Source organism: Elephantulus edwardii, unplaced genomic scaffold (assembly GCF_000299155.1).
Source record: "Elephantulus edwardii isolate Elephantulus edwardi_28Jun2011 unplaced genomic scaffold, EleEdw1.0 scaffold00262, whole genome shotgun sequence".
NCBI lineage: Eukaryota > Metazoa > Chordata > Mammalia > Macroscelidea > Macroscelididae > Elephantulus > Elephantulus edwardii.
In genome coordinates this window covers 1770338-1794864 of record NW_006400012.1, presented here as the reverse complement: position 1 = coordinate 1794864, position 24527 = coordinate 1770338, and the positions used below count along the sequence as shown (strand labels likewise).

Sequence of the window (24527 nt, the reverse complement as noted above, 5' to 3'; positions counted from 1 at the left end):
AACAGTGTCATTGATTTCACATGCAAGCAAGATTCTACTGAAGATTATCCAAAAACGATTAGAACATGACCAGTATACACTTCTGAAATGAAAAACCAACCAACCAATTCCAGAGAAGGTGGTCAGACTAAGCTCTTGCACAGTGTATATGGGCAGAATTAAGGAGTGACTTTGGTTTTATGGCCTGACTGCTGCTATAGACAAAATAGCACAACCTAATCACACAACTGGATTATGAATGATTTCTCAAAGTCGGCTACATCCCAGGTGACTAGTGTAATGGTAACAGCCAAGACATCAATCCTGAACTATGTGCAATAGGTCCTACTCTACTATCCTTGTTGAAATAACTTCACTTGAATAGGTTGCATGCTGGAGTTAGAGGAAATGGGAGAATAAATGCTCTCTTCTCTGTGGATGACATGGCTTTATTACTCCCATGTGGGCATAAGCTTTAGAGGCAGCTCCACACACTGACCAACTGTCAAAAAGATCTGATACTATTCACTGTATGTTACTGTTAGGGCCACTGAGTCTACTTTGACTTATGACAACCCTATAAGGTCGAGCAGGCCTGCTATGTAGGGTTTCCAAGGCTGTGATCTATATGGAAGCAGCTCACCCGGTGTTTTCTCCCCTGGAGTAGCTGATGGGTTCTAACCAATAGCATCCGGGTACTTAATCACTCTGCCACCAGAACTCCCTTTCATCACTTATACAGCAATTATATAATCTTCAACATTCAATCTGAGTATGGAGCATGAGAGGGTAAGGTTCAGGTCTGTAGTTGACAGGGTCGCTGAGTTGTGACCTAACAACAACATTCAAACAGACAGCTTTAAATAAGGAGGTATTGTTTTGAGGTGTTTTGAGTGGTGTACTTTAATCCACCTCAAAGGAAGCATCATTGTAAAATATATTCAGTATTACCTATTTCAGAGTCATTAAAATACTAGATTGGGGGGGGAAATATCTATATCCCACACCTAAAGACACACTCACAACTTTTCACCTTCTTTCACTTCCCAGATTTGGGAGGAAGCAGGAGTGGCATCCACTTCCTAAACAACATGCCTCTGGAAACTCTATGAACTTTGATAAATGACGATAGTTATAGAAAGGCTTCAGGCCTTTTGCTCATAGGGTTGCTATGAGTTGTGCTCGACTCGACAACAGTCAACAACAACAGAAAAGGAAGGGACTGTGGTGCTGAGTTCCTGATGGGAGCAGTTTCTTCTGGGACATACATATTCCTAGCTTTTCTACCCAAAGACAGACTCCTGAATCGCAAATAGTTAGAACTTGATGGGAAACATGTTGTTACTGTGTACTGTTGATTTGGAACCGCTCCATAGCTGGTTTTCAGAAGCAAGTAATCACATGGGAGGACACTGTCACACAGGAGGACACTGCGCATCTGTTTTCCATGGAGCAGCTGGTGAGTTTGAAGCGTGAGCCTTTGGGTTGGCAACACAACTCCTTACCAAAGACCAGACCTACCATGATGGGAAAGAGTACATTAGATATTGATCACCCCCAAATGCTAATAAGTCACCAGTACAGGACAGGGTAGGATACAAATCTGCTGTTTGTGGGGCCATGCTCTTCATATGGCTTGTGGTCTACTTAACAGCACCCAAAAACAAACCATCACCACCACCAGAATAAAAATGTACTGAGCACATAAGTGCCAGGCAGTGCTCTTTAAACACCATATATGCACCACTACATTAAAGGGGGGGAAAAAAAAGAAGAAAGAAAGAAACACACACAACAAACACATCCAATATAGCATACATAGAAGGTGGAGGAACGGGTTTCAAACACAGGTCTCCCTGTCTCCAAAGCCTGTGCTCTTAACCCCATACCCCTTTGCCTGTAGAGGTAATCTGGGACAGCTGGTAGTAACTGCCCTTAAAACGTGGCTGATCTAAATCGAATCGCCTATGTACACGGCACATAATTTGAAAGTTTCTACCAAGTACTTAGCAGATTAACAGCTCCTTTCAAAGAAAAATAATTACCTTACTTGCTGGCACACTGCTGGAAGAGGGGATAGTCCTCTGGTGGGGAAGAATGCAAATCAGGTTCTTAAGCCTGAGCAGCAGAACTCAGCTCTGCCTCCTCCAGAGCCTTGTATGGCAGCTCATGGAACCCTCTCCAATTAACACCACAGAGGGCTAGTGCTGCAGGCAGGGAGCTCAACCATGAACTGATTAGCATCCAAGCCTTGCCAAAGGCTCATTTAAGACATCTGATAGTGGAGAGAGATGGCTTAATGTGATTAACTAGCCATTTCTCTAATTCTCTAAGTTTTAGCCATATACTAAATGGGATCATCAACACAAGGCATCTTTTGTCCCCTACAGTAATTCAGTTTCTTACAGAAACTCCTTTACATGCTAAAGATTTATGCCCTCAGCTTTTATAGAGGGTGGATATAAGAAACATCCATTTAAACAATCACTTAGAGCCTTTTGTAAAAGAACAGTTGAAAGCACTGTCCATTATGTTATCCAATGCCCCTTAAACCAAAAAGTACAGGAAGAGTTCAGTGCCAAGACAAAGTTTGTCTCTCTGAAAGCATTTATGTTATCTTTTATCAGATGAAAACTGTATAAATCAATCTCTTTTTGCCTCAATTCTTCAAAATTTCAGAGGCATATTCACTGCTCCGATGCAGTAACTAATTCTTCCTAACCACACTCCAATACCTATATTCTTTGATATATTTTTTTGGCCCTTTGCTCTTAGTTTTATTATTATTTCTCCTGTTTTAAATTGTGCTTCCTTTTTCAAGTCATTTTAAATCTTTTTCCCTCCCTCCTTCAAAGTAGGACACAAATTCTAAGAGGAAAAAATGGCTTTTTCTCACCCTCTAAAAAATTCATCATGCTCACTCTGGCTACAGATGCTTGGCATCCTGGTTACACAATAGGACATGAGAAGACCCCAATCCACTTTGACCCATGCAACAACCCCAAGCAAATGAGGACACAACTCCATACACCCAGGACTCTTGAGTTTCAAAAGTGAAGTGTAGCTTCACTAGCAGCTTCCACAGCTTGTCTCTGGGATACTAGTTCTTGGAGTCCTGACTTGTGGCCAGCCAGACTGCTGAAGAGACCTTGTAGAGAAGCCCAGAATCGGTATTAAGAGATGGGGATGTGGCCGAATACCCCACTCCCAATGTTCCTGCCAAACATCAAAACCATCACAGATGCTCTAGACCAGCCCATTCAGCAGCTGAATCCCACCAAATTATCCAGAAGACCAAACCCTGCCCTAGTTCCACCTGAAAAAATAGAAGAGGTTTTTGTTTGTTTTAAAAAGTGAACCTTCTTTAAGAATAGGAAAATGTAGGATAGAAAACAAAGCTGATAAGAGTGAGGGGAAAGAGTCATCATCATCTAGGAAGTTGTGAGGATCTGTGCATGATGATGGGAAATTCAGCAACAAAGCCAGGTGCTAGGTACACAGGATTAATGTGCACCACTAGGTTACACACCTGCAAAGTACTGAATTGGTAAAAACTGTGTTATCCATATGTTCAACAACAACAACAAAAAAAGGACGCTTCATTCTTAAGACCAACCAAGGAGATGGCAATGTGTGTTAGTATAGAAAAAAGAGCACGCGGGCGCGAGGGCGAGCAGGGAATCATATGTTAGATATAAAAAAGAACACAAGGGCTCAAGGAAGAGAAATAAAGAAACAGGCCTTTTTTGTGGGGTGTGAGAGAGTCACCCAGCCACACAGCATGAGGACAGGGTGGAAATGGTGTGCGGGCAGTCTAGGGGGTTCCTTCTTATAGGGGTCCTACGGAGGTCTACGATGGTATTTCTCAGAATCTGGGTTGTTAATTAAGTTAGCCTTGGGTTAGTTTGATCAGGCTCAGACTCTTATCAGGATCTATTGTCTGGTCTGGTCTTTGATAGGACCAGCTTAGATGTTATCAAGGTTCTCAGGAGGTGATCAAGCTGGTGGTGGGGGTGGGGTGGGGGGGGGAAGGCGGGGGTAACTGCCATATTCTTCCTTCATTTACCATATTTTTCCTTCAATGTGGGGCAAATAACCATGGGCTATAGTTTTAAGTCAAATTAATTATCTCTCATAAAATGAAATAAACCAGCATCCTATTTTCCAGTGTCGGCCACAGTAATACTTTTCACCCCACATGCCTTTCAGTAATACGGCCTCTGTACATTTTCCAGATATAGAGAGGGAGAGGTTCAACTCCACCAGCCCTTGACCACTAGGCCATTCTCTGGTGGCCTAGTGACCAAAGGCAGGTGGTTCCAATCTATCAGCTGCTCTGCAGAAGAAAGACAGGGAATTTCCTCCTGTGTAATTTATAGCCTCTGTAAACCTGCTAGAGGATCAGCTAGGAGATGGTTCTGACTCAACAGCAATGGATCAGAGTTTCTATTTTCCTAGTTAATATGGATGAAAGAAGAAGAACTGAAGCCTCTGAACTGTGGTGTTGATGAAGAGTACTCAATATCCCATGATCTGTCTGTCAAAAGAATAAATAAGTCTGTTTTAGAGGAAGTGCAACCTGAGTTCTTCTTAGAGGCAAGGAAACATCATCTTATTCTCTTTAGGTACGTTGTCAGGAGGGGCCAATCCTGGAAAAAGACAGTGTGCTCGGGCAGGTGGAGAGTCAGAGAAAAAGAAGACCCTCAACAAGATGGACTAACAATGGAATCAAGGATGTTAGAGATTGTGATAATAACACAGGCTAGAGCAAAGTTTAGATATGGTGTTCACAGTCACTGGGAGTTGGAGACAACTCAATGGTATTTAACAGCAACGTTTTTTCCCATTAACACGTTGCCGCACACTTTTAAATTGACGACTGTGCTTAGGAACACATTTTTTTCCGCTATAGCCGTCTTTTGCAGCCATGTGTTAAGAGACATTTTTGATGGCTACCAGGGATGGAAGGGAAAGAAAAAAAAATTGTAAAAGTTGTATTCTTTTCATACAAAGCAGACTGAAAATATTTAAATGATGCCTAAAAGAATACAGTACGTTAATACTGTGGACATTACAGCACTTGTCAACTCTAGATAGAATAAATCGGTTGATGAAATGAGTCATAAAATTGAAAACAGTATACGAGAAAATTTTTTTTAAAAAGACAGAAAGACTACTTTTCTACTCCCTGTAATTTGAGTGCCTTCTGTAATGGCTTTGACCAACATAAAACAGTGGATGTGACCTGTGATGGTTCTAGGCATGACTTTTGTTTTTTATTATTACTTTGAATGGTTTTTTTAATTGATTTTTAAAAAATTACTTTTAATGAAAGTTTACTTAGGTTTTCCAGTCATTCATTGTTGCACTTTTCTCCCTACAAACCCCTTTCCCTCCAATTCACTCTTCTCCTTGAAAAGAAAGAAAAATTTTTTCATTGTTATGCAATCCCTCCCCCTCAAGTCCACTCCACCACTATGTGGCCTAGCCTGGCAATTTCTATTTCCTGAATCTTGGAAACAAGCCAGCCACCATGTAAGAAATGTGATTATCCTATGAAGATCATGCTATGAGAAGCCCAGCCATGTGGAATGACCCTGAAGGATAAGGCCCCAGAAGAGAGTCACCTGTGTGAGGAAGCCACCTTGATGTGAATCCCCAGCCCACCCACTCTTCCTGTCCCTGAGCAGCGAAGAGATGAAGCCCTGTTGAGTCTTTCCGTAATTCTGCGAGAGCTGTTTTTAGGTGGGGATAGTAACAGGACCTGTTGCTCAAGTTTCTTGTGGGGATTAAAAGAGATAATGTATGTAAAGCCTTTAGCCTAGTGCTTGGCACATACTAAGTACTCCATAAATGGTGATTATTATTCTTAATCTATAAAGTGGCAAAATTGAGTTTTGTGTAATATCTTACGGATGAATCTGCATTTTAAAGAATTTTTCTGTCACAAAATTCCACACTCAAACGAAATAAAGCCCTCTATAAATAAAGAATATTTGGCACCTGTCCCCTTGTCAGTTTGGGCCACTTAAAGAGGTTCTACCCCAAGTGAAGCTCACAGAAGTTTCTGGGCTGCATGTAGGGAGGTTCACAGAAAGATGTGCTCCTGTGCTCATGCCCAACTTGCCTCCTGACAATTGTCTAAGCAGCAGTGATGGTGAGTCATAAGCCCAGCGAAGGAGGAGAAGGTTTAAGAAAAGAGGAAGAAAACAGAAGAATTAAGTGGGTTTTGTGGTTTTTGTTTTTGGGGTTTTTTTTTAAATGCCACTTCTACTCCCAGTAGGTTTGAGCATGTGAGACTATCTGTGAATAATCTAAGAGCAGAAGAGGATTGCTTTCTTTGCAAGCCCAGTTTTCCTTTGCTCGTATTTTAACACAATCCATGCCTGGTATTGACTTATTCATCTATTCAACAGTATTTATTGAGTGCCTATTATATGCAAAATGCTGTGCAAGGTATGGGTTATACATGCTTTAACATCTGTCAGGGAACAGCAAGTGATGACTTGCACACAATGGTTTTTACTTTACTGGAGAAACAAATGACATGATCCTTGGGATAATAACTGAAGCTTTCCCATAATTTCATCTCTTTATTTCTTTTTACTCTCTGGAGAATACAGTCACCAACAAATCCCTTCCAGTTAAAAAGAGCCCATTCCCTCTCAGGAGCACCTCTTCTGTTTTCTGACAGGGACTGAGTCTCCCTCCTGGGTATGCCAGGATCAATGCATTACTACTTCAAAGAGGCCCTCAAATTGGAGTGCAGGCAGCACTTTAAAAAAAAAAGGTTCCAGCTCAGACTCAGAGGCTGTGGGGGGAGGGGTGGATGGGTCTGCTCTGAGAAGTGACAGCCCCACAGAACGCACAGAAGATCAGAGCTGCACAACAAATTCAGCCCCAGAGAGGAAAACTCTTCTGGTGCTGACAACATCTGTTTTATTTTGATAGTTGCTAAGGAGAGTTCTAGCTGGGCCAACACTGTTCCAGTTCAGTACTTCATACTGAATCTCTTGCAGAGTTCAGACAACAGGAAGAAAAGCTCCCCAGATAAACCACGTCCTTTTCACTTTTCAGGTATTCAAGTATCACCTTGCTCACAGGAAAACTAATGTTGGCATCCAGTAGATTCTGACTCATCATAACCTTACAGGACAGGGCAGAAGTTCCCCAGATGGATCCCAAGGCTGAAATCTTTAGGGAAGCAGAGTTTCACATCTTTCTTTCATGGAGTGGCTGGTGAGTTAGAGCCACTGACTTTTTAGTTAGAGGCCAAGCGCATAACCACTGTTCTACCTGAACTCCTTAACTAGCACCTTGTCTAGTCTCAGTAAGTACTGGATTGTACTTCCTGCTTTCACCCAATGCTCCCCTCCCTGACACCTCTCTTCCCACCTGTCAACTCCCTATCCTTGCCAAATGCTACAAGCTTATTGAAAATAAACACAGTGAAAATGCCCCTAATTTAAGAGAAGCATGTGAGGTGGAGATACAAATGAGCTAAGTAGTAGTTGGAGGTCAAGGCTAAAGGCTGTTTAGCATCAGACAAAGGATTAAATGACTTCTTAGCCTGTAAAACTCAAATTTTATTGTTGCTTTGTGTTGTCAGGTCAACTCAGATTCATATGAAAGAACGAACTACTTCACAGATTACAAAACCATACCATTTCCAGAGCAAACTGCTACATCTTTCCCAAGGAGTGAGTGATTCAAACCAACCACCTTTCTATTAAAAGATCAGTGCTTAATCACTGCACCACCAGGTCTCCTCAAGATCTGCTTTTCCTCCTAATAATTACAATAAAAGGAAATGGTGGCTGAGTGGCAGAATTCCACCTTCCATGTGGGGACCCAGGTTTAGTTTCCAGGCAATATAATGCTCTCTTAGTGGTTTGACTGTTGCTATGATGTTGAGGGCATTTTAGCAGAGTTTCTAGACTAAGGCAGCATAGTCTGAAAGGCCTGATATCTACTTATGGAAACCAAGAGGAGTGCAACAAGCTAATATGCAACTGATTGTGAGGATGGCATATGATCAGGAAGTGTTTCCTTCTGCTGTGCATGAGGCTACCATGAGCCTGGGGCTGACTTGAAAGCAGTAAACTACAACCACAACAATGCTAAATGCTTTATTGCTCAAAACATGCTCAAAATACGCTCAAAACACTCCTGGTAGATCAAGAACAGTCAACATTAGGAGGAAAGCTTACTGGCACGCCTGTCCTCAGCTTTGCAATAACAGGAGTAGGCATCAATGCACTCAATCCCAGCCCTCCTAAATTTACTTGCAATTACAAGACAGTAACCCAAATGAGGAAAAATCAGGGTAACTTAGGTCCACAGAGCAAACATTTAGGCAAAAAAGAAGCGGGAAAGGTAAAAAAGTTAGAAATGAACAGGACGTGATTATTAATGACCTTCACCCAGAGAGTAAGATGTTAAAACAGTTATAAATGGCAAGGTGGTCAGCACTCCAGAGCTGCTTTGCAGTCAGAACTGTGGACTTGTACCTGGGGCAAGAGAACCCTCAGAAAAGCAGGAAGGCGCCCACATTTAGCTGGTAATTGCAAATAGAGACATTTTTTGGATTCTAGGGCATTCAGTGGAAAAACTGCTTTCAGTTAATGGAAGGAATTCTTATGCGTCGAGCTTTGGAAAAGCACCAGCTCCTTCAAGAGAGCACCTAGGAGTCTAGGAAAAGGAAAGGAAGAATTGCAGCATTCTTCCTCCAACAAAGATCCATTTCACAGAGCCATTCAGCAGGGATCCCTCCCTGTAAATCTCTTGACAACAAAAGGAAACTATATCCTCTCAAATGAGGGTATTGAGACAACTGAGGCCACATTATCGAAACATCTCCTTTGCCTGCCAGACTCTATTTCAGTCAATTTTGCCTCCATCCCTAGCTTGGGATCTATCCAAGCTAAAATATGCCAGGCTGATAAAAAGAATGCCAGAATCATGCAAAAACACACAGAACTGGGGCTCTCCAGACACTCCAGAGAGGGATTAGCAAGAGGGACTAGGAGCCTTTCTGCAAACCACTCACCTAACCAGGTCACATCCACACCTGTGGGGGTAGACATGGTCTCAGCCACCTTGTGCCAGCTCCTGTTGTGCCTGGGTGTCCAGAGTGCCACATGGCAGAAATAGTAGCCAGAATTTTCTTTGCTTACGTCTCGAACCAGCAAATGGTAAGAACGTGCATCCACATGACTCAAAGCAACGTGAGGAGAACTGTGCACCAGGGAATCCCGGTCCATGTGTGCCAACACGTGGGAGCCAGGAAGGCTGCTGTCGGGCAACCTGCTGAAGTACCACGTCACCTCGGGCCGGACGTCATCCACTCGATCCGTTGTGATGTTGCAAGACAGGTCCAGTTCCTTTCCTTCAGCCACAGACACGTTCCTGGCCACAGTTAGTCTTAGAACTTAAAAGCAAAAAACACAAATGCATTTAGATAATCTGGATTATGCTTGCTCCTTCCGCACCCCGCCCTTTATATCATCTACTTCCAAGTTCTAATTTATGGAATGGAATTAAGTCAAAAGGGTTTGAACAGTTGAAGCACTTGAGAAATATTTATTGAATAAATTACTGAACCATCACACTTTTTTTTTATTTCTAAGAACAATGTATTAAAAAACCTTACACTCAAACCGCTGTTAAATTGGCTTCTACTTTACAGACATACTTCAACAGAGTTCCAAGCTGTAAATCTTGAATGGGGAACTGCCCATTTTGCTCCTGAGAAGCTGCTGCTTGATTAGAACCACCAGACTCACAACTTTCGGGTGAGCAGTGCATCTTGGTACAAATTATGGCACCAGAGCACCTCCACAATAGAATATACCTACTAACAAATGACTCTACTAAGTTCCCTCAAGTTGGTTCTGACTTACATTGTTGTTGTAATGTAGTATTGGGTCAAAACGGACCCATAACTAACTGACCCTCCAGCAGGTTTTCAGAGACAGTAAATCACACGGGAGGAGACTGCTCATTTTTCTCTTACGAAGCAGGTGGTAGATTCAAATTGCATGCCCTTAGGTTGGCAGTACAGCTCTGTAACATTAGGCCACAAGAGCTCCCAATGACAGGGAAGACTACCCCATAGGGTTTATGAAGCTCCTAGGCTTTATGATAACAGATTGCTTCATCCTCCTCCAGTAAAGTAAATGGTGGGTTACCCCACAGTGCCATCCAGGGTTCCCTAGATGGCTGGATAAACAAAATGTGGCATATACACACAATGGAACATTACTCAGTCACAAAAAGAAAGAAAAAAAATTGAAAACACAGAGATGCTCCAACATGGATAAGCTTTAAAAATACTAGGGAACTAAGTCATATACAGCAAGACAAAATTATTCCACATACATGAAATACCTAGAATTAGCAAGCAGACAGAGAGAAAGTTGATTCATGGTTACCAGCATTGCTGAGAGACAGTGATGGGGAGTTATCACCTAATGGTCACAGAGTTGCTATTCCAGGGTGATGCAAAAGTTTTGGAACTAGATAGTGGTGATGGTTGCACATCACTGTGAGTGTCACTTAATGCCAATGAACTGAACTTAAAATTGACTAAATGGCAAACTTTGTTATCTATTTTTTACCACACTAAAAAAATTCTAAAATGATATAAAAATATTTAAATATTAAATAGTAACAACCACATACATAGTAGTTACTACACATTAGACACTGTAACAGGCAGATACTTCTCTTATTATCACTTTGATGGTGAAGAAACTGAGCACAGAGAAGTGCAGTAACTCCTTCATAGTAATACAGATAAAGTGTGGCAGAAGGGGCTTCAAACAACTTACTTGTTACAGGGACTCTGTTCTAAACTGCTACACTATCCCTTGATAAGAAACTTGTTGAGCATGGTAAAATTAAAATGATATTTCCTACAAATGCATGATCTGGCTTGGGTAGCTTTATAGAGAAAGCATAGCTCACTTCTAACTGGTAACTACTATCACTGGAGAGATGGAGGCAGGACAGGAAACCCAAAAAACAAACCCACTGTTGCTGTGCCAATTTGTACTCGCAATGGCCCTTCATTAGGTGTCCAAGGCTATAAATCTTTACAGAAAGAGATCGTCCATCTGTCTCCACATCGAAGCTGGTGGAATCAAACCGCTGACCTTTCAGCTCGCAGCACACCACATATACACTACGCCACCAGAACGCATTAAGAGTTAGAAGACAGAGTTAAACTGTTACACCGTCTCCTGGGCAAAGAGAAAAACAAAAACCTAAACACAAGGACCTTCAATGTAACTCAAACAGTATTCTCATGAGTCAAGTCTTAAAAATACAATGTACTCTGACCATTCTTTATTCTATTAGGCATACCCACCTTAAGAACAGATACAAAACATATATTCTAAAACCAAAACACAATGATTTGGGGATTACCCATACTACTGCCCTCTTTCATTAATGTAGGTAATTAAAAGAGGACTATCTTTAGACACAACATTTAAGTATCAGATGTCACAGACTCTTGGCAGATGTTCATGCCAAAGCTTTTTACATAAAAATATTTTGCACGATACAGGAGATTTTTTTAAAAAGGAAAACAACAAAAAGCTTGAACATCTGTAACCAGAACAGAAAGACATCCGCTGTGCGGTAATGCTCTGTGAACAAGTTCTTAGCTGATAAATAGCCAGCATTTCCCAGGGTTCTCACATGCAGGCACATCTTGATCTTCTAGTGAGAGCCATTCTGCATCCACTGTTGCCTCCAACAAGCTTGGACAACAAAGGCTGGTACCTTGTTCAGAAATGACTCAGCACCAAGAGCTCATGCCCTCTGGAGTAAATTAGTTTCAAAAGAATATTTTCTAAACCTGGTATTTTGAGCAGGTATTTCTAGCCAAGTTTAAAATCCCCCTTGATTAGAAAAAGGAATTAAAAACCTAATTTCTCACCCTCACTCCAAATTGTCTCTTCCTTACTCCTTTGGAGGGGCCAAAAGTGATGTGAGGGTACCTTTTGAAAGAATTCAGTGTACAAAATGCCTGCCTCAGCTGGTTCGATAGTGTGCACCTCTCCTTAACACTCTGCAGTTTTAAAAACAATACTTGGTTGTTTTTTTTTCTTTTATTCTATTTTTGGTGAAAGTTCACAAAGTAAATAAATTAGCTTTCTATTCATTTACATATATCCTATTCCATGACATCACAATACCTACAAAATAATCATAATCTTCCACTTCCTCCTCGAGGTCCCTGCTTCCATGAGTGCCTCTAACCTACTCAAAGCCTTTTGAGCTTTGTCCTGGTGCATGTGCTACTCTTTTGATTTTATGTGTTTGATTTTGCTAGGGTTGAGTGCTTCCCTAATGCTACTGTTCACTTTATCAAAACTCAAACTCAAGTTTGAGTTTGCCATCAAGTAGGTTCCAATTCACAGTGACCCTCCATCAGCTTTCTGAAGCTGTAAAGCTCAGTGGGAGGAGAGGATGCCTTTTTCTCCTGCACAATTGCAGATGCCAGAGAGCCACAGCCTTCGGGTTAGCACAACTTGCTACAACCTAGATCATCAGAACTTCCTGTTCGTTCACCTTATAGACATTTCTATTTTCCACTTGTAGGGAGCTCTGGTGGTTTAGTGGTAAAGAGTTGTCCTGTCAACCCATAGGCACCCAGTTTGAATCCACCAGTTGTTCTTTGTGAGAAACACGGACAATCTGCTGTCATATAATTTACTGCCTCTGAAAACCTGCAGTAGAGCCAGCTATTAGTTGATTCTAACTCAGTGGTACATACAACAATATAACATTTTTGCTGCTAGTTGAGCTATGGGGCTTGGTTTGGTTCTAGATTCAAAGGACGACTAAGGGAAACGTGAGATCCATCACACCAGTAAGTCTGGTCATTTTGATGTTTTGTTTTTTTAAAATCTGCTCCACATTTTCCCTACTTCAAAGCATTCTACTACAATTTTATATAGGATAGTCAGTGATGTTAGCTAGGCATCACCTAATTTTTCTGGGTTTTGTTGCTGTTAGGTGCCATCGAGTTGACTACAACTCTGTGAGCTTATTAACAAGTGCTGTCAACCTTGCCCTACCTCCAATGTCCTTGAGACCTCGGATACGCTCAAGCCCACGGCTACTGTCACTGTGTCAATCCATCTTGTGGAGGGTCTTTGTGTTTCACTAGGAAAATCTGCTGTCAGGGACCTCACCAAAGAATTAAAGAGATTCCGGTCTTAGGAGGATGGAATGTGAAGTCCACATGGTCCATTAGTACTTGGAACTTACTGTGTCCATACCCTTTTGCTTTTCTACCCTTTTCTTTAGGGAGCTCTGGTGGCAGTTCAAATCCACCAGCTGCTCTGTGAGAGAAAGATGACAATCTCCTCCCGTGTGATTAAACTGCCTCTGCAAACCTGCTGGAGGGTCAGCCATCGATTGGTTCTGACTAGATGATGGTACACAAAGACTATAACAATAACTACTCTCTTCTTTGTTCCAGACAGATCAATAGTGGGTGCTTACAAGCTTATAAGACCCCAATAGCTACTCACCAAAGCAAGAAAACACATCACTCTTGATCAGAGACCCTGGACCACTCTGCCTGAGCCAATCTCTGCTGGCTCTGAGACAAGTCAATCAGATTAGATTTAGCCCTGGTTCGTGACATCTTAACCAGATTGAACTACTGTGTTCCTCAGGGTTTACCCTGGCTGATTTTCATCAGTCCATCACAAGGCTCTTCTTCCTAGTCTGTTTTAGTGTGGAATTTCCACTGAAACCCAGTATTATAGTAACAAAAAATCCTTCACTGAGGTGGTGGCTACACTTAAGCTACACTGGCCAGAGTCTGCTACACATAAGGTAAGAATTTTATAAATATCCTTTCTGGTGAGGCATCAATCAATCAACTAGAGGTGAAAGAAGGTTCAGGAAGGACTCTGCTAAGTGAAGAGGTAGTCAACACCGCTGTGAACTATATGTATGTATGTTGCTGTTGTGTATCCTCTAGTAGAAACTGCCCACAGCTGACCCTCCAGCAGATTTTCAGAGTCTGTTAATTGCATGGGAGGGAACTTCCCATCTTTCTGCTGCGGAGCATGTCGCAGATTCGAACTGCATTTCTTTGAGGTGGTAGTGCAACTCCTTACCACTAAGCCACCATAGCTCTCTAGAAGGACGCATAAAGAAAACAATTCTAAGGTACAGGCAGGAGTGGCATCCACTTCCTAAACAACATGCCTCCAGAAACTCGATGAACTTTGATAAATCATGATAGGCTTTTGATAAATCAAAAGGCTTCAGGCCTTTTGTTCTTAGGGTCGCTATGAGTCATGCTCGACTCGAAGGCAATCAACACAACAACAACAGAACTACTGTTGGGAGCTCTGGGAGCACAGTCCATCGCAAGCTGTGCTGCTAACCCACAGGCTGCACATCTCTGGTAGTTTGAATCTACCAGAAGAGCTTCAGGAAAAATATGGGCCGTCTCATTGCATTTACAGCCCCGGAAACCCAGTGGAGGTCCACTATGAGTCTGAACCGTCTTGATGGCACTGAGCTTTAGGAGTTTTTTGTGTTTGTTTTGCTGGGGGTAGGGGACTGCTGAGAAATAGTCAGGAATGTTTCTTCAACTGTACAGCTGATTCTCTAATTTTTCTCTGGGCTAGTGGTTCAGTATCTTGTCACATTACTAACTACATTCCCCACATGGCCAACTTCTCCTTCTGCTACTATAATGAGTTAGAGAGAAAGGATCATTGCTGAGAGAAGAAAAGTTACTGGGAGCAAGAGGAATAGAAAAAATAAACCAGTCCTAAGGAATTGCTATGCAAGGTTGGGGGTGTGGCCATCACACAAAGCTTCTGGTGGCCTGCCTTCTATGGATGTACTGAATCTGCAAATCAGACACCAAATTAGACACATAAACCAGACCGCTCCTGTCACAGGTGTGTTTTTTAAGTAGCCTTGTGCCATTTACTATAATAAAGTGATACTATTTAAGAAACCAGCTACTACACATAGAGCAGGTATTGGCAAGAAGAGAGAGAAGTCATTCTACTGTAAACTGGAGTGTACAAACAGAATTCTGAGAATCTGTTAACTTGGGTAGGGGAAAAAAAATTACCTTCTTTATTTTTACTAGCTTCTGCTGCAGTCCACAGGGGGCTGTGCTGCAAAATCAAAGGTGGTGTCTATCTGGTAGTTCAAACCCACCAGTAGCTCTGCAGGACACTCTAAACACCCACGGGACTGTCAGCTATGAGTCGTCTCTGACTTAATGGCAATGAGTTTGAGGGTGTGTTGAGTTCTTGTAAACACAAAATTTAGCATCTTCTTCCATTATAAAAGTAAATAACAATCCAGAATAGTATTATCTGTTCCTGGAACTCTGCCCTCAAAGGAATACAAATATTTCCCTATCCCATTAGACTTGTTGCAGATAACTTGAAGTATCACATTCATTGCTATTAAAAATTACAGATGCTGTTAGACTCACCATTAGATCTTATTGTTTAACATACTATCATTAAGGAAGTACAAGTACTACTACAAAACGCATCTGCTCTGAAAATATTTTGATAACTATTTAAATGTAATTACTTCCTTTGTCATCCTATGGGTTGTATTTTATTCCTTAAAGCACATTAATTCTGAGAAGGACTGTGGTGCGCGTGCATGCACGTGCACACACACACATTTCAATCTCCAGTCTTGGGCGAGAGCCAGATAGAATAACCTGCCTAATAGGTTTAAGAGCATTCAAATCTTATAACTAGATAAGCTGGGTTTCATGGCTTATTTAAAAGAAAATCTTTATGATAGAAATTCCTACAGAAAAAGGTAACTTGATGCTAACCTAAAACACGTAATTCTTCATTCTTTTACCCTATTGAAACAATCTTTTAATGAAACTTGACTGTCTGGAAGTTTCTGAGGGCAGACTCCAAGGAGATCATCTGTGACAAAGGTGACCTGAGTTGATCTGGAAAGTGACTTCTGGAGCCACTGGAACCATTACTGGCTGTGAGAAGCCAGCTCCCTCCTTGACAAACACAACTCCCACATAGGGCCACAGTCACCCAGGAACCTCTGCTCAGCTTTTTGCTACTCACTGTGAACCAACCTAGCTCCTGTGTGGTGGGATAAATAAAGAGTAAAGAACTCAGGGCAGAATACCACTGGAGTTTGGGAGGCAGCTCGCTGAGGTGAACAATTTCTCATGTGTATTGCTCCCTGCTCTACTTTTAATCTGAGCACACACTCACATTTATGCTCAGGAAATGAGGCCAGTCAAGGTCTTCTCAGTTTAAAAATCAAGATGAAGCTGCAATGTACTACTCAGTCTGAAGATGTTAAATTCCCATGAAACCAGGTACATCCCTTCACTCTTGCAATCCCATTACCCTTCAATGGTAGCTGTGGGCTGTCTCTGTCAAGGTGGTAAGCTCCTACAGCTTGGGAAAGAGCCTTTACACCACTGACCCCAGAGCCCAGCGCAAAGTGCACACAGTAGGCTCTCCACTGATACTTGCTGGACAGTGAGTCAATACTTTTCTTTCTTATTTTTTTTATAGGTTTCAAAAATGCATTTTGCGTTTTCTTAACTGTTTCTATAATTTCAATGTTGTTGTGCTACTGAGTCATTACTCACAGCAAACCCTCCAGTGAGTTTTCAGATGCAATAAATCACACAAGAGGAGAGCGCTCATCTTTCACCCTTCGTGTAATTTGTGGATTCTAACCATGTGTCTTTAGGTTGGCGATGCAACTCCCTACTCCTAAGCCACCAGAGCTCCTCTATAATTTGAATAGGATGATTTATAAGGAAAAAAAGTTTAATTTACAAATGACAAATGGAAAGGCTTCCTGGGTATCAAACTAGAGATGGACATTCCTGAGGGACATATCCCACAAGAAAGCAAGAAGCAGCCCAGTCCTGAAGAAGCCCTCGCCTAGCAGGAGAAGGTGCATGGGGAGGACCTGAAAGGCAGGCATGTTAACACCAGAGGTTTGGCAGTGAGCTAGGCACATAGCTTCAACAGCTGTTGGGATGGGAAGAGTCTATGATTCAGGAAATCTCAGACAAAGCTAAGCCAAGTGGGCACACTATATAGGCAGCTTCACCCAAATCCTCAATGACCACTAGGCCTGACCCATCCCATCCAAAAGACTATGATCCAACTTTTTTTTTTTTTAAAAAAAGAATCTTTTAAAATTTTATATTGATGTGCACATAAAATTTATATACACTGTGTTTCATTCAGGTACACTGACTTTCACACATTCCTTCATTCACATCATGTGTGATATGATCATTCATATACACTGCATTTTATAAAAAGAATTATCATTGATGTATGTCTACTATTACCCTGTCTTTTCAGGTCTTCCTTGATCTGATTCCTGATCCCTAATTTCTTGACCCCCTCCCTCCCGACGCTGTTATTTTAGTGATTCCCCTAAACACACACACACACTTCCCTCCCCCTTCAGCCCCCCCTCCCCCCGCTTCCTTTCCCTTTCTGGCCTGTTATACACATCTTACTAGTTATCCTGATACTGATACTTAAGTCTTTTAACAAAAGAACTGTCTAAGTATAACACAGCTTCCATGGAATTTAGATAAAGCACAGCTGGAAAGCAAAACTATAAACACTTAATCCAAAACACTGACAGGCACTCTTTGCTATACTACCCAATACCACATTTCTCCCTCAACCTCCAACCGGCAAACTTCACATGAGGATCAGAAATAGCTCTTATCCTGAAAGGATGAGGATTTTATTATGGCCTAGGAAAAAAAATAGCATAAAATATACTCCCCAGACACCTACCTGTTGGCTGGATCACCACAGTGGCGACATCCACCGTCTTTTCTTGAATTTCTTGCCAGGTCCCCTGCTCTCCGATCCACTCACTGACGACACACTTGTACAAGCCCTGGTCAGCGGACAGGGCGCGGGACACGGAGAGGCGGTAGACGTCGCTGCCCACGGTGTCCAGGCGCACGTCTCCGCTGTGGCAGCGCTGCTCGTAGCCGGGGCCCGGGCGGAAGCGACTCTCGTGGGTCAGAGCGAGGATGTTGCGGCCCGCAGCACCACGGTGCACAGCCCACAGCACAGACAGGTGCGTGTGCAGCTGCGAGGCGGTGGATGCGGAGCAGCGCAGCTCAAAGGGTTCGCCCTCCCGCAGGCTCAGGGCTGGGGACGGCTGAGGGCTGGCGCTCACGTGCAGGGCGTCGGCCAGCACTGTGGGCAGAAAACACACCTGCTTCAGTCGGCGCCAGTGGACCCCCAGGCAGCAATACCGGCCACTTCTAGAACTTTCTTGCCTGAGCTGTGCTTGCTGCTGTGGCCACAGGCAAGTTTCTCCTGCCTTTGCCTGTTACAATGCCTGAGTGAGCATGTTTCCTCACTGTGACTCAAAGATTATGGCAATTGACTTTCTGCCTTAACAAAGACGACGAAAATGAAATGCAAACAGTTAACACACTGGCTAAACCAAAAGGTTCAACCAGAGACCCCTTGAAAGCAGGGTCTCACAATCTATTTCTGGAAAATTAGTGAGTGAAAAACCTGTGGAATACAATTCATGGGGTCACCATGAGTCAGTCGCCTCCACAGCAGTTGGTTTACCAGTGGTTAGAACTGGCTGGTTAAAGCTCTGTTATCTGTCTTGGGGATATGCTCCTGTCATCCTTACAAGTTTCTTTAATGCTTCCGTGCCTTTGTTTCCTCATCTCGAAGAATGGGATAACACCTGACCAGCTTCATGGGGTTGATGCTAGGGCGTGAACAAGTTAATAATAGAGGAAAGTGTCTGGCACTTAGAAATCACTGTAAAATGTTTGGCAAATAAAAATGAAACACCCCTTTGGTTAGGTAGGACACAGGACCCGGAGAGGGGCCCTACAGATTCTGGAAATGAGGCATCGTGAGTTAAGCCAGTAAGATCTGCAGTGGACAAAGGGTGGCATGAGCTGCCTTTGGCTTGAGGCACAAGAAATGCTCAAGAATGACAGATGACCAAAGTGTATCTGTGGACAGGAATATGCCAGAGAAAACGGCAATCTGAGCTTGTTAGTCTCTTAAGACCTACTGGAAGAGGGCTCAGAGCTTCTGTAGACTGTAGAGAAAGAGGGCTAAAGAGCATGGAAGTAACTGAGTGCTGTTTGTGAAGAGAAGTTATATGCAATGGGTATCGGAAATCTGGCAACAAGAGAGGTCTCTCCCAAGGGGCATGGAAAATCAGGCTATTCTATGGGTCATCTCTTTGGAATGTCTCCCAACTCTACTCTCAGAAACTAACTCAGTGTTCCTGCTCAAGTTGACTCTAGACAAAAGGGAGAGAAAATAGAATTAGCTCTATTGTAAAATAAACATGCTGACAACCCAGCATACACATAAGTTGTGAGTCTGGCTAATGCGACTCAGCTCCCAAAGCCAGTTCATCCCTCAGGGCATAGATAAATAGTTACAAAAGCAGTGAGGCTGAAGGCCAGGGGTACCCTACACATGCAAGGCCCTCCCTGGATCTGCCACCTGAGTCACTGGTCAGTCTAAGTCATACATCTGTTTTCTTCACCCAAGGAGAGCCACTGCTAGCTCCTGCCCTCCAAAGAAAGAAACAAACACATACTCAGAGAAATTTTCCTGCTGTCTTCTGACTCTTCAAAATGAGAGTTGTAAGGAGGAGGGACAAGAGTTAGTCTGACCTGTTGGTTATGTACACCAACCAGATGTCATCAAGTTGATTCCAACACCTGGCAATCCCATGTGTGTCAGAGCAGAGCTGTGCTGCACAGCATTTCCAATGATTGGTTTTCGGAATTGATCACTAGGCTTTTTTTCAAGGTGCTTCTAGTGGCCTTAAACCTCCAGCCTTTTGGTTTATTAGAAGCTGAGTATGTTTAACTGTTAGCAGTACCCTGGGACTCTAATAAAGATGCAACATCTGTTTTAGAAGATCTCTTAATGAGACTTAAATATGTATGTACACATACATATATACACATTAGGGATTTTTTGTAAAAAATAAGTAATAATAGTAATAGAAATTTAATGTTTTAATAGTAGCCTAGTGGTAAGAAGCTACACTGCAATCCTGAAGGCAAGCAGTTCAAGGCCACCAGCTGCTCCGTGGGAGGAGGAAAGGCAGTCTCCTCCTGTGCGATTAACTGCCTCTGAACACCTGAAGGGAAGGTCAGCTAGGAGTCGGTTCCAACTCGATGGTACTCAACAACACAACAACTAGTACATGATATAGTTATCTTACAAAAAGGATGACTTGTTAGGCCATTCCCTCTATCGACATAGGTATCTTTTTCTTTAGGGATCTTTAAATACATTCTTACTCTGGCTTAAATGCTCTTTGGAAATAGTATATAAATAAATGTATAATTATGTAATTCTAATACAGCAGCAATAATAATGTTTCTATTTTGTTAACCCCAAACTAGAATTATTTGTTCCTGCTCGCTTTTTAATTTGCTGTGTGATTCTAGGCAAGTAATTAACCTATGCTCTTCCATTTCCTCATGTACAAATTAAGACAATAACCAACCCTATCTCCTTCACTGGGTTCAGAGAACTGAATGTGGCAGTAAATGTAAAAAACTATGGAAAATGAAAAAAGGAAGGTCACCCCAGATACATGAAAAACCCGAATCAAACCAGCTGTCAAGTCATTTCCAACTCACTCAGGGTGGCCCCATGTGTGTAAGGTAATACTATTCTCCATAGTATTTTTAATGACCATCATCTTTCTAAAGTAGATAACCTAGCCTTTGTTTCAAAGTGCCTCTGAGTAGATTTGAACCTTCAAACATTCCGTTAGTAGCCCAGCACTTAATCTTCTGGGGCGCATGAAATGTGATTATTTGCATAGTCAAGTCACTTTTATGTTCCATAAAAAGCTTGCAATGATCACACATTCTCTCTACACATGATCTATAATAACTTCTGGCAAAAACAGACATTAAAATCACAAAGGGCACAAAGACAGACAGGAGTTGTGAAGTATGTTCTTCCCATAAACGTGAATATCATCATTATGATCGTTAACTTTTCGTCACTAATCTTGTTGGCAATGCTATAAGAGTTTACACACAATTAGCTCAGTGCTCACTGCCTCTAAGGTAGGTACTGTTTTACAGAAAAGGAAGTCAAAGCATAGAGGGGTTATGTAACTTGGCCATGACAGCATAGCTGACAAGTGAAAAGGCTAAGAATTGACTGACTGAGGGTAGACAAGCTGGCTACAGAGCAGGGCTCTCCATCACCATATCCATTAACTCCAACTAACAGGCCACAGCATGACTCAGATCACATTCTGACTATGGAGTAAATAAAGGACCCTCAGGGGCCACCTGACACATTCTCCACATTCAGTCAAGTAAGATACTGTTACTTAGATACACAGATGAGCAAACAGAGCTCATGTCCTTAGCAGAGTCATTCACAATCAAGTGGTAGATGAAATCCCATCATAACGACCCATTAACTACTGTACCTGTAACCTGCACCGTGTCTTCATAGTTGCCCTGGACGGTGGCATCTGTGCTAGGGGTTGAGCACTTGTAGTAGCCTTGATCTGAGGGCTGGACATTCCTTATGTGGAGCTCCACAGCATCATTGGCTGTCCGTCTCAGCAGGATCTCTCCCCTCTGCAGTCGCTCTCGGTATAGTTGGGCTGGAAAGCCCGCTTCCCAGGTGCTCGCAAGCTCCACATAGACATTCCCCGAGGAGGAGAAACTCCAATCAAAGTTCTGCTCACTGGGGCCATCATAGTCGCTGACGTTGCAGGGAATGACCAGCTCGGTGTCCACCACCCGGACCAGGATTCCTGAAGGAACTCTCACTACACGCCCTTGACAAAGAGCTGCAATGAAAAGATAAAAAAGGCAGGTTGAGTTCCCAAAAGTCTTCTTACTATTAACTTCCTAGTACCAAGTCCACGGATACTCCTGCTCACAATAACATGGCAAAAATGACGACATCTGAACTACTGGAGTAAAGGGGATCCTACTTGAGAAGCTGGAAGTGATGCCACCAATATTTCAAGTATCAGTAAGGGTCACCCAAGGTGGACAGATTTCCATGGAGCTTCTAGATGATGACAAGAATAGGAAGAAAGGCACGGCCATCTATTTCTGAAAATTAGTCAGTGAAAATGCTAAGGTTCACAACGTAATATTATCTGAAATAGTATGGGAAGATGGGCCTCCAAGGTTGGAAGGTACTCAAAATATACAGTGGCTACAAAAATGGACTCAAGTCTGCCCATGATCATGAAGATGGTGAGGGACCAGGCAAGGTTTCATTCTGTTGTACACAGGGTTGGCATAAGTCAGAACCAAGTAGGCGGCCATTAACACCAACAACACTAATGGAGTCTCTGAAGGAGTAGGTGGGGACTACTTCTAGAACTATGAGCCGAGACTATTCTGCTGAAATTAGTGTCTCTCATGCATCAGTTTCCTCAGATTGACAGGGAGGAAGAAAAGTATTAAAAGCAGGTTAACCATAAACTGCCATAGATTCTCCCTTTCCATCACTAGTTAGCCTACCATTAGCCGACAAAATGATGCAGAAATATTTTCATTCTGTGGGAAAGAGAAGGACACAGCTAACCAAGTATTTACATTTGTGCCCAGCCCATATCACCCCTCATCCCTAGAGACCATTCCCTGGGGCTCCTGAGACTTGATTTACAATGATGGATGCCAATTTTTAAATCCTAGAGCAGCTTGCTGATAAAATGATTTAACTCTAGTTATCTGACATTGCCTATAAATTAATTCTAAAATATGACGACTCTACCAAGAATTAATATTCTATTTTCTGGCTCATTTCCTTCTTTCTACTCTTAGCCTGATCTAAATGCAGAATGAGGACGCACAAGGAGAGCGGGTGCCATGTGGTTGCTAGGTGTTGGGGATGGAGTGGCGTGCCGCTAAGGAAGCTATGAGGCCTTCAGTATTCCTTTCTCAAGAAGCACACAAGACACAGAGCCCTTAGGGACTGGCACCTGTGAATGTGCCCTTTGATGCTGCCAACTCAAAGGCAGGCAGCTGGAATCCAGCAGCTGCTGTGTGGAAGAAAGGTGAGTACTCTCTACCCGTGCGATTTACCATCTCTGAAAACCTGCTGGAGGGTTAGCTATGAGTCAGTTCCAACTGGATGACAATGAATTTCACTATGATGAACACCAACATAATTCTGTAGTGGATTTACTAACTGCAGTCAGATTTTCATTCAGATGAAATGAACCTGGATGGCTCTTCTGTGCTGTGCTACGAACAAGAGCAGGAAGAAGCTGTTCTATAAATACAGAGAAGAATGCATGGACTCTGAAGCCAAAGAGATTGAAACTTAAACCTGAGAAATATCCTTAGCTTTGGTTGTCTGGCTGATAGGATAGGGAAGGAAGGATTCAGCAACTTAATTCAATAAAATGCCCAGCTGAGAGTCTGCCAGGTAACAAGGGATCAATGAAACTGGAAGTTCCATTGTTTACATTCAGTTTTATGTGTTTATCACGTGCTTGTTTTTCACTGCCTTAATTCATAGTTTTCAAACTTTAGGTTGCCACCGATTAGTCCGTTATGAAGGGAAAAAATGGTTTTATTAACCAGTGTTTTGTTTTTAATAAAATTAAACCAAATAGAAAATATCAGTATAATGGTCTTCTTTTGTTAGGTTCCACGGAGTTGGTTCCAACTCACAGAGGCCAAACAGGATGAAACCCTACCATGTTCTACACCATCCTTAAAACAGATGTGACTGAACCCACTGCTGTAGCCACTGTGTCAACAGACCTTGTTGAGTCTTACTCTTTTGCGCTGACTCTCTACCAAACATGATGTCTTTCTCCAAAGGCTGGTCCCTCTAATACATGACCTAAACATGACCAAAGTACATGAGACAAAATTTTACTATCCACACTTGAGAGATTGGTTCATTCTTCTAATCAGCTCAACTAAGCTCACCGCTATCAAGTCAGAATCAACTCACACCTGACTTTCTAGCAGTTTTCAGGGGATATAAATCAAACAGGAAGAGAACGCAGCTACCCAGCTTCCTTCCTTCCTGATAACAGCCCACAGATGGCACTCACTGGCCTGTCAACCCCAGTCGTAGGATGAATAAATACCAAGACCTAAACAAGGTAACTGGAAACTTCCCAGCTCTATTTATTTGAGTTTCACAACAGACAGTTTCTATCTCTTGGGAATCAAGGTGCTTTACTCTGAAATCAGAGATGATTTCCTCCTAAAGTGTCTGTACCAGATGACAAAGCCATCAGCAATGTAAGAGACAAGCCTAGAGGCATAGCAGCATCTGAGCCCCTAGACCTAACCTGGCCTTCTAAGTTATTTCACATACATATCTTCCTTTGTACATTTTAGTTTCTTGCAATACTAATTCTCTGCTCAAGTTTCTTATTAAGATAATTTGTCATTGGCAACTCAAAGGGCATTGACATACCTTATACCAAACAGTAACCAACTTTCTGAGCCGTTGTCACCACATTTGAAAAAGTGACAC

General features: G+C 42.4%; 1 protein-coding gene across 1 annotated transcript in view; it reads right to left on the bottom strand.

The window, feature by feature from the left end:
• PTGFRN (prostaglandin F2 receptor inhibitor) overlaps positions 1 to 24527 on the bottom strand; it is a 115984-nt gene that overhangs the window by 50139 nt on the left and 41318 nt on the right. Inside the window, exons 2-4 of the mRNA XM_006899575.1 lie at positions 21490 to 21858; positions 17814 to 18227; positions 9029 to 9409 (exon numbers count right to left, since the gene is read on the bottom strand). Of these exons, the coding sequence (XP_006899637.1) occupies positions 9029 to 9409; positions 17814 to 18227; positions 21490 to 21858 (1164 nt within the window). The remainder of the gene's footprint in view (positions 1 to 9028; positions 9410 to 17813; positions 18228 to 21489; positions 21859 to 24527) is intronic.